Source organism: Saimiri boliviensis, chromosome 6 (assembly GCF_048565385.1).
Source record: "Saimiri boliviensis isolate mSaiBol1 chromosome 6, mSaiBol1.pri, whole genome shotgun sequence".
Taxonomy (NCBI): Eukaryota; Metazoa; Chordata; class Mammalia; order Primates; family Cebidae; genus Saimiri; species Saimiri boliviensis.
The window spans coordinates 95,174,888-95,188,676 of NC_133454.1; the positions used below are offsets into that span (position 1 = coordinate 95,174,888).

General features: G+C 36.7%; 1 protein-coding gene across 3 annotated transcripts in view; it reads right to left on the bottom strand.

Moving 5' to 3' along the window:
* SLC5A12 (solute carrier family 5 member 12) overlaps positions 1 to 13,789 on the bottom strand; it is a 59,878-nt gene that overhangs the window by 15,544 nt on the left and 30,545 nt on the right. For all 3 annotated transcript variants that reach the window (XM_074401254.1, XM_074401253.1, XM_003919930.4), the window contains 2 exons: positions 11,951 to 12,063; positions 701 to 768 (listed from right to left, as the gene is read on the bottom strand). In XM_074401254.1, the coding sequence (XP_074257355.1) occupies positions 701 to 768; positions 11,951 to 12,063 (181 nt within the window). The remainder of the gene's footprint in view (positions 1 to 700; positions 769 to 11,950; positions 12,064 to 13,789) is intronic.

The following is a 13,789-nucleotide window of genomic DNA, read 5'->3' on the forward strand; positions in this document are numbered from 1 at the left end:
ATGGGAAATGGGGATCGGTGACTCAAGAGACTTGGGTCATAAACCTAGCTTTGCCTCTAATTGTAAAAACTTGAACAGAATATTTTCACTTTTTTTCTATTTTCACATTTCTTCAAAATGAAGGTGTTGAAACAGATTATCCATAAGGCTCCTTCTAGCACTGATATTTTATGGAACAAGGAATTGTGAGTTCAGCTTGGATGATAGGTAGAGGTGAGTAGATATCCCAGTCCTACCACTCTTTAATTATGTAACTTTGAGACAGTTACTTCTTAGTTTCTTCATCTAGTTTCTTCTTCTGGAAAATTAGTACGTTAATGATACTACCTTTACGAGAAGTGATAAAGATTAAATGAAATAATACATTTAGGACTCTGCCTAGAACATAGTGTTACATAAATGTTAGATAAATGTTAATTGTTATTATTGTTTTTACTATTATCACCACTTTTATATCAAGAAAATAAATTCTCAGATGCGAATTTTTAGGAGTTTCTAATTTTATTTCACTATCCCATCACTAGTTTTAATAGTTTCCCCTTCTGAAAGTGATTTTGGTTAACATTTTACATGTATTTTTTATTTGGAGTTGGTATTATTAAATGTCAGCCTTTGGATCTTGCAGGAAGAGGCGAGACATTAGAAGAGAGTGGGGGGAAGTTGCTGAGAAATCAAAAGTGTCTTTTCCTTCTTTTGTTACCTGCACAACACCTCCCATGACAGATGCAGCCACAGCCATAGATGTACACATCACGCCAAATAAGAGACCTGAAAAAAAAGAAAGAAAAATTACAACTATAATTTCCTAAGGGATTCCTGACTTCAAGGGATTCCTTGAGTCCCCACTCAGAACTGTCTCTGATGCCAGCCCTTTGCAAAGGGATCTCAGCACGGATTGCCTTCCCCATTCAGCCATCATCAGCTCCAAGAGTGGCATTTAGGAAGTCTCCCTACCAAGGAGAAGTTTCAGTGACCTGCTTCCTCAGGTTCAGGTGAAATGCACTTGTATCCAGCCTCAAGGGTTTTCCTTCTAAGCGTCTAGAAAAAAATCTGTTATATGGAAACAACATGAAAATGTGGGAAAGATCCAGACTAATCTAGACTAAATTGGTGGAAGCTAATTCCAGGGCAACCACCCTCCAGCAGGAAGCTGAAAAACAAGCTACTAATTCCAGGATTCCAATAGTTTTCCATCTTAACAATGGTTAAATAATGTGTACACATTCTACCTAACAGGTTTTGCGCATCTGGAAAGTTTTTCTGATTCTTCCCTTTGGTACTTTATTTGTATTATCCCTATGGTCCTTAGATATATTACATAATGATTTGTTTCCATATCACCATAAAGGCCTTCAGAGTATGGTGTTCTTCTGGTATCACAAAAGCTCACTAAATGATCACCATATACATTTTAGTCATCTTTTAAAAATAATGTCTTCTCTTTTTTTGAGACAGTGTCTCCCTCTATGGCCCAGGCTGGAGGGCAGTGGTGCAATCTTGGCTCACTACAACCCCCACTTCCTAGGTTCAAGTGATTATCTTGCCTCAGCCTCCCAAGTAGCTGGGACTGCAGGCATGCACCACCATGCCTGGATATTTTTAGTAGAGATAGGGTTTCACCATATTGGCCAGGCTGGTCTCAAACTCCTGACCTTGTGATCCTCCTGCCTCGGCTTCCCAAAGGGCTGGGAATAATGTCTTCTTTTAAACCATCTTTTAAAGAGTCATTGTTTTATATAAATCTATGTTTAAAAATTATCTCAAAAGTACCCTGAAATCCAATAATAACACATAAACTAAACAATAGAAAGATAGACAAAAAGTAGCAGATAGACAGAGACAGAGCCACAGTGACAGAAATGGAAAGAAAACTATTATGTTGATTCTTTTTAAACATTCCATCAGCTATATATCCAGCACAGTTCCCAAAATGACTATTAATTCAATCTTTTTGAATACTGATCATAAATTAGACATTGCACCAGATGCCAGTGCTATAAATTTAGAACTTGATTCCTGTCTCTAACAGCTTTCATTCTAGGAAGGAACAACTTGCAAATTAATTCAACAAGTATATGTCTATGACCGAGAACAGTGCCTGGTAAACAGCAAGTACTATGTATTTATCATTTTTATTATTTTATATGATGTTTGGTACATGATATTTCTTATCATGAATTCACTCTTGAAATCAGGCCAGTAACTTTTGAAGCTGTCTTTTCGAGCTTCTCAATAAGACACAGAAATATAAGAAAACGTCAAGATTGATCAATAAGCACTTGTTAAAATTCTAAAAGTGTTCCCACTATCTACTATAGATAAATTAGACTACAATTAGATAGATAGACTACTATTAGACATTAGGTAGGTAGATTAGGCTACAAAAAAACAACGTTTGCCCTGACTTTGTATTGCTAAATGAAAAAGGAGAGTCCTATATGCCTGAAAAACAGTTCAAAAGACATTTTTTTTCTCCTTCTGACTGCTCTCTGATTGGTTACCTGTTCAAATGAGGTTCTAGGCAGCCATCCCTCAATTCAAAGGTTCTTCTTTTCTTTGTGCTGGCTAGAGAATTGATTCTATCATCCCCACAAAATCTTCATACTTCTACTAGATTGCAACCAACAGCAACCTGCCAGGTAGGAAGTTTATGGGAAATTTGTGGGGATTCCATGACACCTGGAATATCTCCCACAAACAAAGCAGTAGAGGGAGAGAAAGCCCCACAGTTGCAGAAAACGCTATGGGTTTTCCCGGTGTGGCATCAGGTCAGATGATCAGAAAAAAAAAACACAGGCATAGGTGAAACATCTACCTCAATCAAGCATATCCATGGATATCTGCTAGAAATTGGGAATTATACCAGCAGCAATGCCCATCTACTTGCTATCAGCACTCACTGAGAGTGAGCAGAATCAAGGCAATTCAACAACCCAGTTAGCAAACATGTGGTCAACATTCCTTTCTTCTTCAAGCGCAAGTAAAAAAAGAAAATAATTATAGAATACATGACAAAATGTTGACAAAAAAAGGGAACAAATATATTAACCTAAAAACAAAAATAAATAGTATGCTTTCTGCAAGTAATTCACTTTAGGAACCAGAAAAAATAATTTAAAACTTTGACAATCTTAATATGCTGCAAGAATACACAGACTCAATGAAGCAAGAACATACAGGTAAAGAGAAAACAAATAAGATGAAAAGAACAGTAAGAGAGGATGCAACACCAAAAAGTTTAGATGAAGATGGATCCAGGTGTGATAAGAAAAATTCATAAGGAAATTAAAATGAGGATAGTTGACTAAGCAATTCCACATCTAGCTATTTATCAATGAGAAATGGAAACATGTACACAAAAAGACTTATGCAAGAGTACTCATAGCAGTTTTTTTCATAATGACCTCAAACAGAAACAGTACGGGCTCATCAATAGAAATCAATGTTAAAAATAAAAGGTTTGTGGTATATGCATATACAGCATACTATTCAGCAATACAAAAGAATAAACTATGAACACACACAAAGCATCATGTAATCTCAAAAACTTTATGCTGTAAGAAGGGTGTTACCAAAAAATGCAATTTTGTGATCCCATTTATATAAAATTCTAGAAGAGGTAAAACTAATCTATGGTAGAAAAAATTAGAATAGTAGTTGCCTCTAGAGGGTGACTGGGAGAAGAGCATGACTAGAGAAGACATAGAAGAACTTTCCAGGGTGGAGGTAATATATCTTGATAAGTAGTTGGGTTACACAGGTGTATGCATTTGTCAATACTCAAGAAATGTTTATTTAATATTTGTCCATTTCATTGTAGGTGAATTTTTTTACATTGAAAAAAACCTTGAAACAAATAGTGAATTATGATTAACAATGTGCATGTTACAATAATTTGGGGGAAGTCTGCAGAGGTCCACAATTTACTTTTAAATGTATAAAAAATACGATGGATTAATGAACGAATAGATAACTGGATGGATATGTGAAAAAGCAAGTTTAGGAAAATATTTATGGAGAATCTAGGCAATGTATACATATGAGTTCACAATAAAGTTTTTAAACTTGGCCATATAATTTAATTTTTATAGTAAAATGTAAGGAACATAACACAATAGCATAATTGAAATCACTATTGTTAAGAGGTTTATAAAAGTAGAATTCAAAGTAACATAGAGAAAAACTTCAAGGATGCAAAGAAAAAGGACAAAGTTATGAAAATAAGAGAAAAAGTGAAGGATATGAAAAGCAAAAAGCAAACTGAATTAGAAAACCAATTAAGAATAAAAGAATGATAAAACTATTCATATTTGCAAGCAACAACCCCACACTGTCTATAAAATCAATTTGCATTTTAAGAATCAATGAGAATTGAGTAAATGATCAGATATATCCTTTTCGAAACAAAAACAAAAAAAAAATTACAGCTTTTCCACACTGATAATAAATAGTTTAGAAGACATTATGGGGAAAGCATCTTAATCAAAATATCAAGGATAGGAGAAGGAGGAGGAGGAGGAAAGAAGGAGAAGGAGAAGAGAGGAGGAAGAAGAGAAGAGAGCCAAGGGGAGGAAGGAAGAAGAGTTGAAAGGAAGACATGAATATAGTTAATATGTAAAATAAAAACTATAATACAATTGGAATTAAATATTAAAAAAATAAATGCTATTGCTAGGTAAAAGGTTTACAAAGATGTCAGTTGTTCCCAAATAGATTTTCAGGTTTAATGTAATCTCATGGGATGGGAAGTGGCAGTGGGATGTTCAGATAGGTTCCATGCAATAAACTTTAAAGTTAATTTGAAAGAATAAATAGTAATGAATCACCAAATTTTTTTGGTAAGAATTACAATGGAAACATTTTAAATCATTAAACTGAAAGAAAAATGAGAAATTGTTCTATCAGATGTTTAAATAAAATGCTACAAAGCTATAATATAAAAAAATGGTTTTGTCTTGTTATTAAGGAAAAGTACATAACATGAAACATACTCTTATAGATGAAAAATCTTTATATGTCTTTATTAAAGAAAATATTTTTTAAACTGAGGAATATTGAAAAAACGAATGCTGGGAAAGTGAACTATAAAGAAAAATAGTTTATCTTAAATCATATACTAAATAAATTAGATGTATTGAACATAAAATATAAAAGTACTTAGAATCTAAAAGAAAAAATAAGTAAACATGTAAGTTTTTAATGTAAGAAATTTATAAGCATAAATGATAAAATAATAAAATGATATATTTGATCAAACAAAATTAGAAATTTCTATACATGAAAAATATGTTTCAAAATAACTAATAGACAAAGGACTTACTTCATCTCTATATAAAGAGATTTTGCAAACAATAAAATTTCTAATGTTCCATCAACAAATATACAGAAAGCATAATTTTTTACAAAAATATATAAATCATTACTATCTGAAAAATAGTCAAATACTGTATATATCAAAAGATGTAAATTAAAGCAAAAATGTGATGCCATTTTGTCCACTAACATAGGCAATTTTTAAAAATACTAATATTAAGGGGGGGGGTGGCGCCAAGATGGCCATGAGAAGGCAACCCTGGTATGCAGCTCCCAGTGAACAAGATACAGAGGGCTAGACAACTTCACGATTCCACGCGAGGTGCCGGGTTCATTTCACTGGGACCGATAGAGCACTGAAAATAGCCCAGGGAAGAAGCTGCAGGGCAATAGCCACCTGGGGGACAAATCAAGATGTAGGGGGGCACGTCCCCACCTGAAATGTGCAGCCAGCTCCGAGGGTCAGGGGCTTCATCCCCTCGGTGCTCTGATTTGGATCCTGTGCTTACCCCATCCCTCCTACAACCCACCGTCCGCGAGAGCCCTGACAGACTGTGGAGGGCTGTGGGTTGTCAAGGCAGATCTGAGCAGTGGCTCCCCCGCCAGCAGCTGCAGTAAGCTGTCCCAGGAACCTGGGTAGAAGTTTGGACTAACGCCAGCGGGACAGACCATCCCACAAAGGGAGGCAGAGTTGAAAGCAGGGAAACAAACCATAAGGCCTAGCAGGCCCCACCTCCACAGAACTCAAACTGAAGCCCTCGCTAGAGAGTTTGGAAGCAACTACACCAGTTTGACCCCAACCAGGAAGATTGAGCTCTGGGAGACAGCCACTGGAAAGGCAGGCCCAATCTGAGCTGCAAACAAACTCGGGGGAAGGACTACCCACCCACCCAATAACCTGACTGAACCGGAGAGAGCCCAGCAACGCCCTCTACAGGCCAAAAAAGATATAGCTCCAACCTCAACAAAAAAAGTCCACTGAGACTCCTTCTGAAATCACCAACTTTAAAGATCAAAGGGAGATAAATCCACAAAGATGGGAAAAAGCCAGTGCAAAAAGGATGAAACCATCAAAGAACGAACACCTCTTCTCCTGGTGATCACAACTCCTCACCATCAAGGGAACAAAAAAAGACAGAAAATGAATTAGACGAATTGACAGAAGTAGGCTTCAGAAGGTGGGTGGTAACAAACTTTTGAATTAAAAGACCATGTTCTAAACCAATGCAAAGAAACTAAGAACCTTGAAAAAAGGTTAGAACAAAATGCTAACTAGAATAACCAGCTTAGAGAAGAACATAAACAACTTGATGGAGCTGAAAAACATAGCACGAGAACTTCATGAGGCATACACAAATTTCAACAACTGAATCAATCAAGCAGAAGAAAGGATGTCAGAGATAGAAGATCAGATCAATGAAATAAAACGAGAAGGCAAGATTAAAGAAAACAGAGTGAAAAAAATGAACAAAGCCTCCAAGAACTATGGTGTTATGTGAAAAGACCTAATCTATGCTTGATTGGCATACCTGAATGTGACGGGGAGAATGAATCCAAGTTGGAAAACACTCTTCAAGATATTATCCAAGAGAACTTTCCCAACCTAACAAGGCAGGCCAACATTCAAATCCAGAAAATACAGAGAATACCACAAAGATATTCATCAAGAAGAGCAACCCAAAGGCACATAATTGTCAGATTCAGCAGGGTTGAAATGAAGAAAAAATCCTTAGGGCAGCCAGAGAGAAAGGTCGAGTCACCCACAAAAGAAAGACCATCAGACTCACAGCAGATCTCTTGGAAGAAACCCTACAAGCTAGAAGGGAGTGGGGGCCAATATTCAACATTCTTAAAGAAAAGAACTTTCAATCCAGAATTTCATATCCGGCCAAACTAAGCTTCATAAGTGAAGGAGAAATAAAATCCTTTATGGACAAGCAATTGCTGAGAGATTTCATCACTACAAGACCTGCCTTACAAGAGCTACTGAAGGAAGTACCAAACAGGGAATGGAACAACCAGTACCAGCCACTGCAAAAACATACCAGAGGGTAAAGAACAACAACTCAATGAAGAAGCCACATCAACTAACGGGCAAAACAAGCAGCCAGTAACAAAATGGCAGGATCAAATTCAAACCACCCAATGCAGGAGCACCCAGATATATAAAACCAGTTTTTAATGACCTACAATGAGAGTTAGACTCCCGCACAATAATAGTGGGAGATAAACAATGAAATGAAGGCAGAAATAAAAATTTTCTTCAAAACCAACAAGAATGAAGACCCAATGTACCAGATACTATGGGACACATTTAAAGTAGTTTCTAGAGGGAAATTTACAGCAATAAATGCCAACATGAGAAACAAGGAAAGATCTAAAATTGACACCCTTTGGCCAAAACTGAAAGAGCTAGAGGAGCAAGATCCAAAAAAACTCAAAACCTAGCAGAAGACAAGAAATAACTAAGATCAGAGCAGAACTGAAGGAGATAGACACAAAGAACACTTCATAAAAATCAATAAATCCAGGATCTGGTTTTTTGAAAAGATCAACAAAATAGACAGACCACTAGTTAGACTAATAAAAAAGAAAAGAGAGAATAATCAAATAGATGCAATAAAAAACGATAAAGGGGAGATCACCACGGATTCCTCAGAAATACAAACTACCATCAGAGATTACTACAAACAACTCTATGCACATAAACCAGTAACTCTGGAAGAAATTGATAAATTCCTGGACACTTGCACACTCCCAAGACTAAGCCAAGAAGAAGTTGAAACCCTGAATAGACCAATAACAAGGTCTGAATTCAAGGCAGCAATTAATAGCCTACCAACCAAAAACAGTCCAGGTCGGTCCAGATGGGTTCACAGCTAAATTCTACCAGACATACAAAGAGAAGCTGGTACCATTCCTGTTGAAACTATTCCAAACAATGTAAAAAGAGGAAATCCTCCCTAACTTTTTCTATGAGAGCAACAGCATCCTGATACCAAAATCTGGCAGAGACACAACTAAAAAAGAAAACTACAGGCCAATATCCATGATCAACATTGATGCAAAAATCTTCAGTAAAATAGTGGCAAACTGAATCCAATAGCACATCAGAAAGCCTATCCACCACAATCAAGTAGGTTTCATACTGGGAATGCAAGGCTGGTTCAACATACACAAATCTATAAATGTAATTCACCACATTAACAGAACCAAAGACAAAAACCACATGATTATGTCAGTAAATGCAGAGAAGGCCTTTGACACAATTCAACAGCCCTTTATGCTAAAAACTGTCAATAAACTGGGTATCAATGGAATGTATCTCAAGATGATAAAAGCTATTTCCAACAAACCCACAGCCAATATAATACTGAATGGGCAAAAATTAGAAGCATTCCTGTTAACAATTTGCACTAGACAAAGATGCCCTCTCTCACCACTCCTATTCAATATAGTATTAGAAGTTCTGGCCAGAGCAATTAGGCAAGAAAACAAAACAAAGGTTATTCAATTAGGAAAGGAGGAAGTCAAATTGTCCCTATTTGCCGACGACAGGATTGTATATTTAGAAGACCCCACGCCTCAGCCCAAAACCTCCTGAAGCTGATAAGCAACTTCAGCAAAGACTCAGGATACAAAATAAATGTGCAGGAATCAAAAACATTCCTATACACCAAAACAGACAGAGAACCAAATCATGAGTGAACTCCCATTTACAATTGCTACAAAGTGAATAAAATACCTAGGAATAAAACTAATAAAGGATATAAAAGATCTCTTCAAGGAGAACTACAAACCACTGATCAAGGAAATAAGAGGACACAAACAGATGAAAAAACATTCCACGCTCATGGTTGGGAAGAATCAATACTGTGAAAATGGCCATAGTGCCCAAAGTAATTTATAGATTCAATGCTATCCCCATCAAGCTATCATAGACCTTCTTCACAGAACTGGAAAAAATACTTTAAACTTCATATGGAACCAAAGGAGAGACCATATAGCCAAGACAATCCTAAGCAAAAAGAAAAAAGCTGGAGGAATCATGCTACCTGACTTCAAACTATCCTACAAGTCTACAGTAATCAAAACAGCATGGTACTGGTACCAAAACAGAGATATAGACCAATGGAACAGAACAGAGGCCTCAGAGGCAATGCCACACATTTACAAACATCTAATCTTTGAAAAACCTGACAAAAACAACCAGTGGGGAAAGGATTCCCTGCTTAATAAATGGTGTTGAGAAAACTGGCTAGCCATGTGGAGAAAGCAGAAACTAGACCCCTTCCTTACACCTTATACAAAAATTAACCCAGATGGATTAAAAATTTAAACATAAAAACTAATACCATAAAAACCCTAGAAGAAAACCTAAGCAATACCATTCAGGACATAGGCATGGGCAAGGACTTCATGACTAAAACACCTAAAGCAATGGCAACAAAAGTCAAAATACACAAATGGGATCTAATTAAACTTAAGAGTTTCTGCACAGCAAAAGGAACAATCATTAGAGTAAACCAGCAACCAACAGAATGGAAAAAAATTTTTGCAATCTACCCATCAGACAAAGGCTAATATCTAGAATCTACAAGGAACTAAAGCAGATTTACAAGAAAAGAACAAACAAACCCATTCAAAAGTGGGCAAAGGATATGAACAGACACTTTTCAAAAGAAGACAAATATGCAGCCAACAAACATATGAAAAAATGCTCATCTTCATTGGTCATTAGGGAAATGCAAATCAAAACCACATTGAGAAACCATCTCATGCCAGTTAGAATGGCAATCATTAAAAAATCTGGAGACAACAGGTGCTGGAGAGGATGTGGAGAAAAGGGAACACTTTTACACTGTTGGTGGGAGTGTAAATTAGTTCAACCATTATGGAAGACAGTGTGGCAATTCCTCAAGGATCTAGAAATAGAAATTCCATTTGGTCCAGCAATCCCATTACTGAGTATATACCAAAAGGATTATAAATCATTCTATTATAAAGACACATGCACACATATGTTCATTTTGACACCGTTTACAATAGCAAAGACCTGGAACCAACCCAATGCCCATTGATGATAGACTGGACAGGGAAAATGTGTTACATATGCACCATGGAATAGTATGCAACCATAAAAAAAATGACTAGTTCGTGTCCTTTGTAGAGACATGGATGAATCTAGAAACCACATTCTCAGCAAACTGACACAAGAACAGAAAATCAAACACCGCATGTTTTCACTCACGGGTGAGTGATGAACAATAACACTTGGGCACAGGAACAACACTCACAGTGCTAGGTGGGGGAGTAGAGGGGAGGGGAGGGACAGAGAGGGGGCATGGGGAGGATGGGAATAACTCCGGGAGAAATGCCTGATGTAGGCGATGGCATGGGGGGCCGGGGTGGGGATGAAGACAGCAAACCGCCATGGCATATATGTACCTAAACAACAATCCTGCAGGATACAGGATGTGCACATGTACCCCAGAGCCCAAATACAATTTTAAAAAATACTAATATTAAGCACACAAAAAGAATTTATCAACACTCACTGCTGTCATATATCATTATTGATTCAATCCTGCTAGAACCAGATTTCATAATATGTACCAAGAAATATCAGTGAATTTGTATTATTTAACCTGGTAATTTTCTTTTAGAAGTTTGTGTTAAGGAAAAACAATACAGATATAGTCAAAGGTTTAATACTTGTTCAGTCATTCAAATACTAAGTTTTAAAAAAATACAAAATAACACAATATGTTATTGCATATGTCACAAGTATGTCAGGGAAAAACAACTAGGAACAAAGTTAGATAGATATAATTTCATTTAACAAGGTATGTAAAATTTCCCAAATTACCTACATTTTTCTATTAGTAATTAAACATACAATTTGCTTTTACTTTAAAAAGTAAACCGTGTGAAACTGCAATTCACTCTGATAAGTGCTTAAGTGATTATAAACATAATATGCAATTGCATGATTATGAAAGGAACAATTATTCTTTGAGGGGGTTACTGGGAGTTTGGTAATAAGGAATGATTCTTCAGAAAAGAATTTCATTTTTCTTGTCAAAGTGACTGGCCATAGTGAGCAGAACAACTTGCCATGTAGAGAGACTAATATGACCATCACACAGCATAATCAAGAGATATTGATGTAATAAGTCTGCAGGAGCATCCGATCTTATGGCCTCCCTGGGCCACATTGAAAGAAGGTATTGTCTTGGACTACACATAAAATACACTAGCACTAATGATAGCCAATAAGATTGAAAAATTACCCAAAAAAATCAATAATGTTTTAAGAAAGTTTACAAATTTGTGTTGGGCCACATTCAAAGCTGTTCTGGGCTGCATGTGGCCCATGGACTGTTGGTTGGACAAGCCTGGTCTAGAGTGTAGGGTGAGTATAGAAGAGGATCTGAAAATAAGGTCAGTTAAGTTAAACTAGCTGGTCACTCTGCTGGATTTTCAGGAGTGTAAGAATCTATAAGTGGGATTCTTCACATATCTCACTGTGCATTTGTGTTTATAAGGTGTGTCCTAAATAGCACATGCAGGATTTTGACATGTACCACATGTACATTTCATGATGTGGAATAGGAGGTCCACCAGGTGTACCTACATAAGCCTTTACTGATCCAGGTGCTCAGCTTGTCGGAGAGATGGGGAAAACAGCTCTTGACAAAATCCTCAAAGGTCACTGTTGCCAAGGCATTGATGCTGGCAGCCACGGTGCTATAAGGAAAGAAAAGTAAGAACACAGTCTAAGCTAAATAAGGCAGAGCTACCAGCCTGCCCTCTCGTCCAGGGCAGATAGATAAGGCAGGGCTCTAGGAAAAACAGATGTAGACATATCTCCATCTTTTGAGACTCCATGGGAACTATGGCCTCTTTACTCATCTTTCAAATGTTTTTTGTGCTATTGTTCTTTCATGTGTGTCTATATGTATGTTCAGGTTGGAGTGGAGGCACAAAGTAGTGACTATGCCAACCCAGGAATCAGTGAAGCCTGCCACTCATTAATTATTCATTCATTTATTTATACATCCTTTTATTCATTCTGGGTATCAGTCATACAATGGTGAACCAGAAAGATGTAGATCTTGCACTCTAACTGGTATATACCTGTTTATAGTTGTGAAATTTTGTGAAGGGCAATATCAAGGTGCTATAAGAGCATACAGAAACCTAAACTGATACATAGGAAATTCTTTCCTTAGGAAGTGACAGGCACTGGGAGGGTCCTTGCATGGTGGAAAAAAAAAGATGTTCTAGGATGAAGGAAAAATTACAGATAGGTATCTCAACACAAAAAGGAGCTGTTATATTTAACAACCTGAAGCTACCAGAGTTTCTAGAATTATATTACAATAGTAAAAGAGAAAGTGGCAAAAGGTAAGTCTGGGAAGTAGTCACAAATCAAAACTACATAAAACCTCTGATATTCCCTCTCTCACTTTCCAATCAGAGCTCTATCTTACTGGACCTAAAACTTGCTTAGGTGACAGGGCACCTGAATGTTGGGGTTTTCTTTGCAGAATTCCTTTAATTCCTCCTACAGACCAGGAATATTTTAGCTATTGGAATAGATAATATATTCAATTCAAGTGATGCAAAATCACAACTATGAAAAAACATTCTGGAAAACAAACAGGCCAATGAACAAAGCATGGCTAGCAATCTGTAAGTTTTCCATTGATGTTCATAAAAAATTATTCTGTTATCCTCTAGTGCTCACCTGAAAATAAGCTATAACTATGACTTCTCTAAGTGAGATATATATATATATATATATATATATATATATATATATATATGAAGTAAAAACTGTCCAAAACCCATATCTGAAATAAGTGCTTTGGGGGCACTATTCCTATTATCTAAGAATCAAAGCATGACATGTGTTCCCTGCCATACTCCGCTTCTATCTGGAGCTCCATAAAAGTTGAATAAGGAGGAAGGGTATTAAATAAAAGGACTTTTTATGCTCCCCAAATCTTTGTCTCAATGTACATCTTGTGAAAGTTTCCAACATCAAGGTTAATCTTTGAATCCATTGAGTGGGAGGGAGCAGAAAGTTGAATTTGGCCCAGAAGGATGTTTGAAGAATCTCTGCAGGTTTGCTTTGGCAGTCAGGTGTATCCATATGTCAATTCTCAGATTCTAAAGCTGCTACAAAATAGCAAAAATCTATTTTTTCCCCTGCCTCTCAACCACCATCTCCCCCATTCTATTCCCACTCCTGTCTTTTTCTGTCTCTATCTCCACAGTCTCCTTGTAGTTATAGCAGTAGTAATATCCCTATAACATATGTTGTCCAGTGTGTTTCTTCCTTAAAAATTTTGGACTTTTCAGTTAAGGAGTCAACTTTTCTTTTATGGGGATTTAATCTGTTAACAGCCATATTTCTCCAGTCTGGATAGAGTCGGCCTCAGAGTAAGATAAACAATAAAGCATGTAG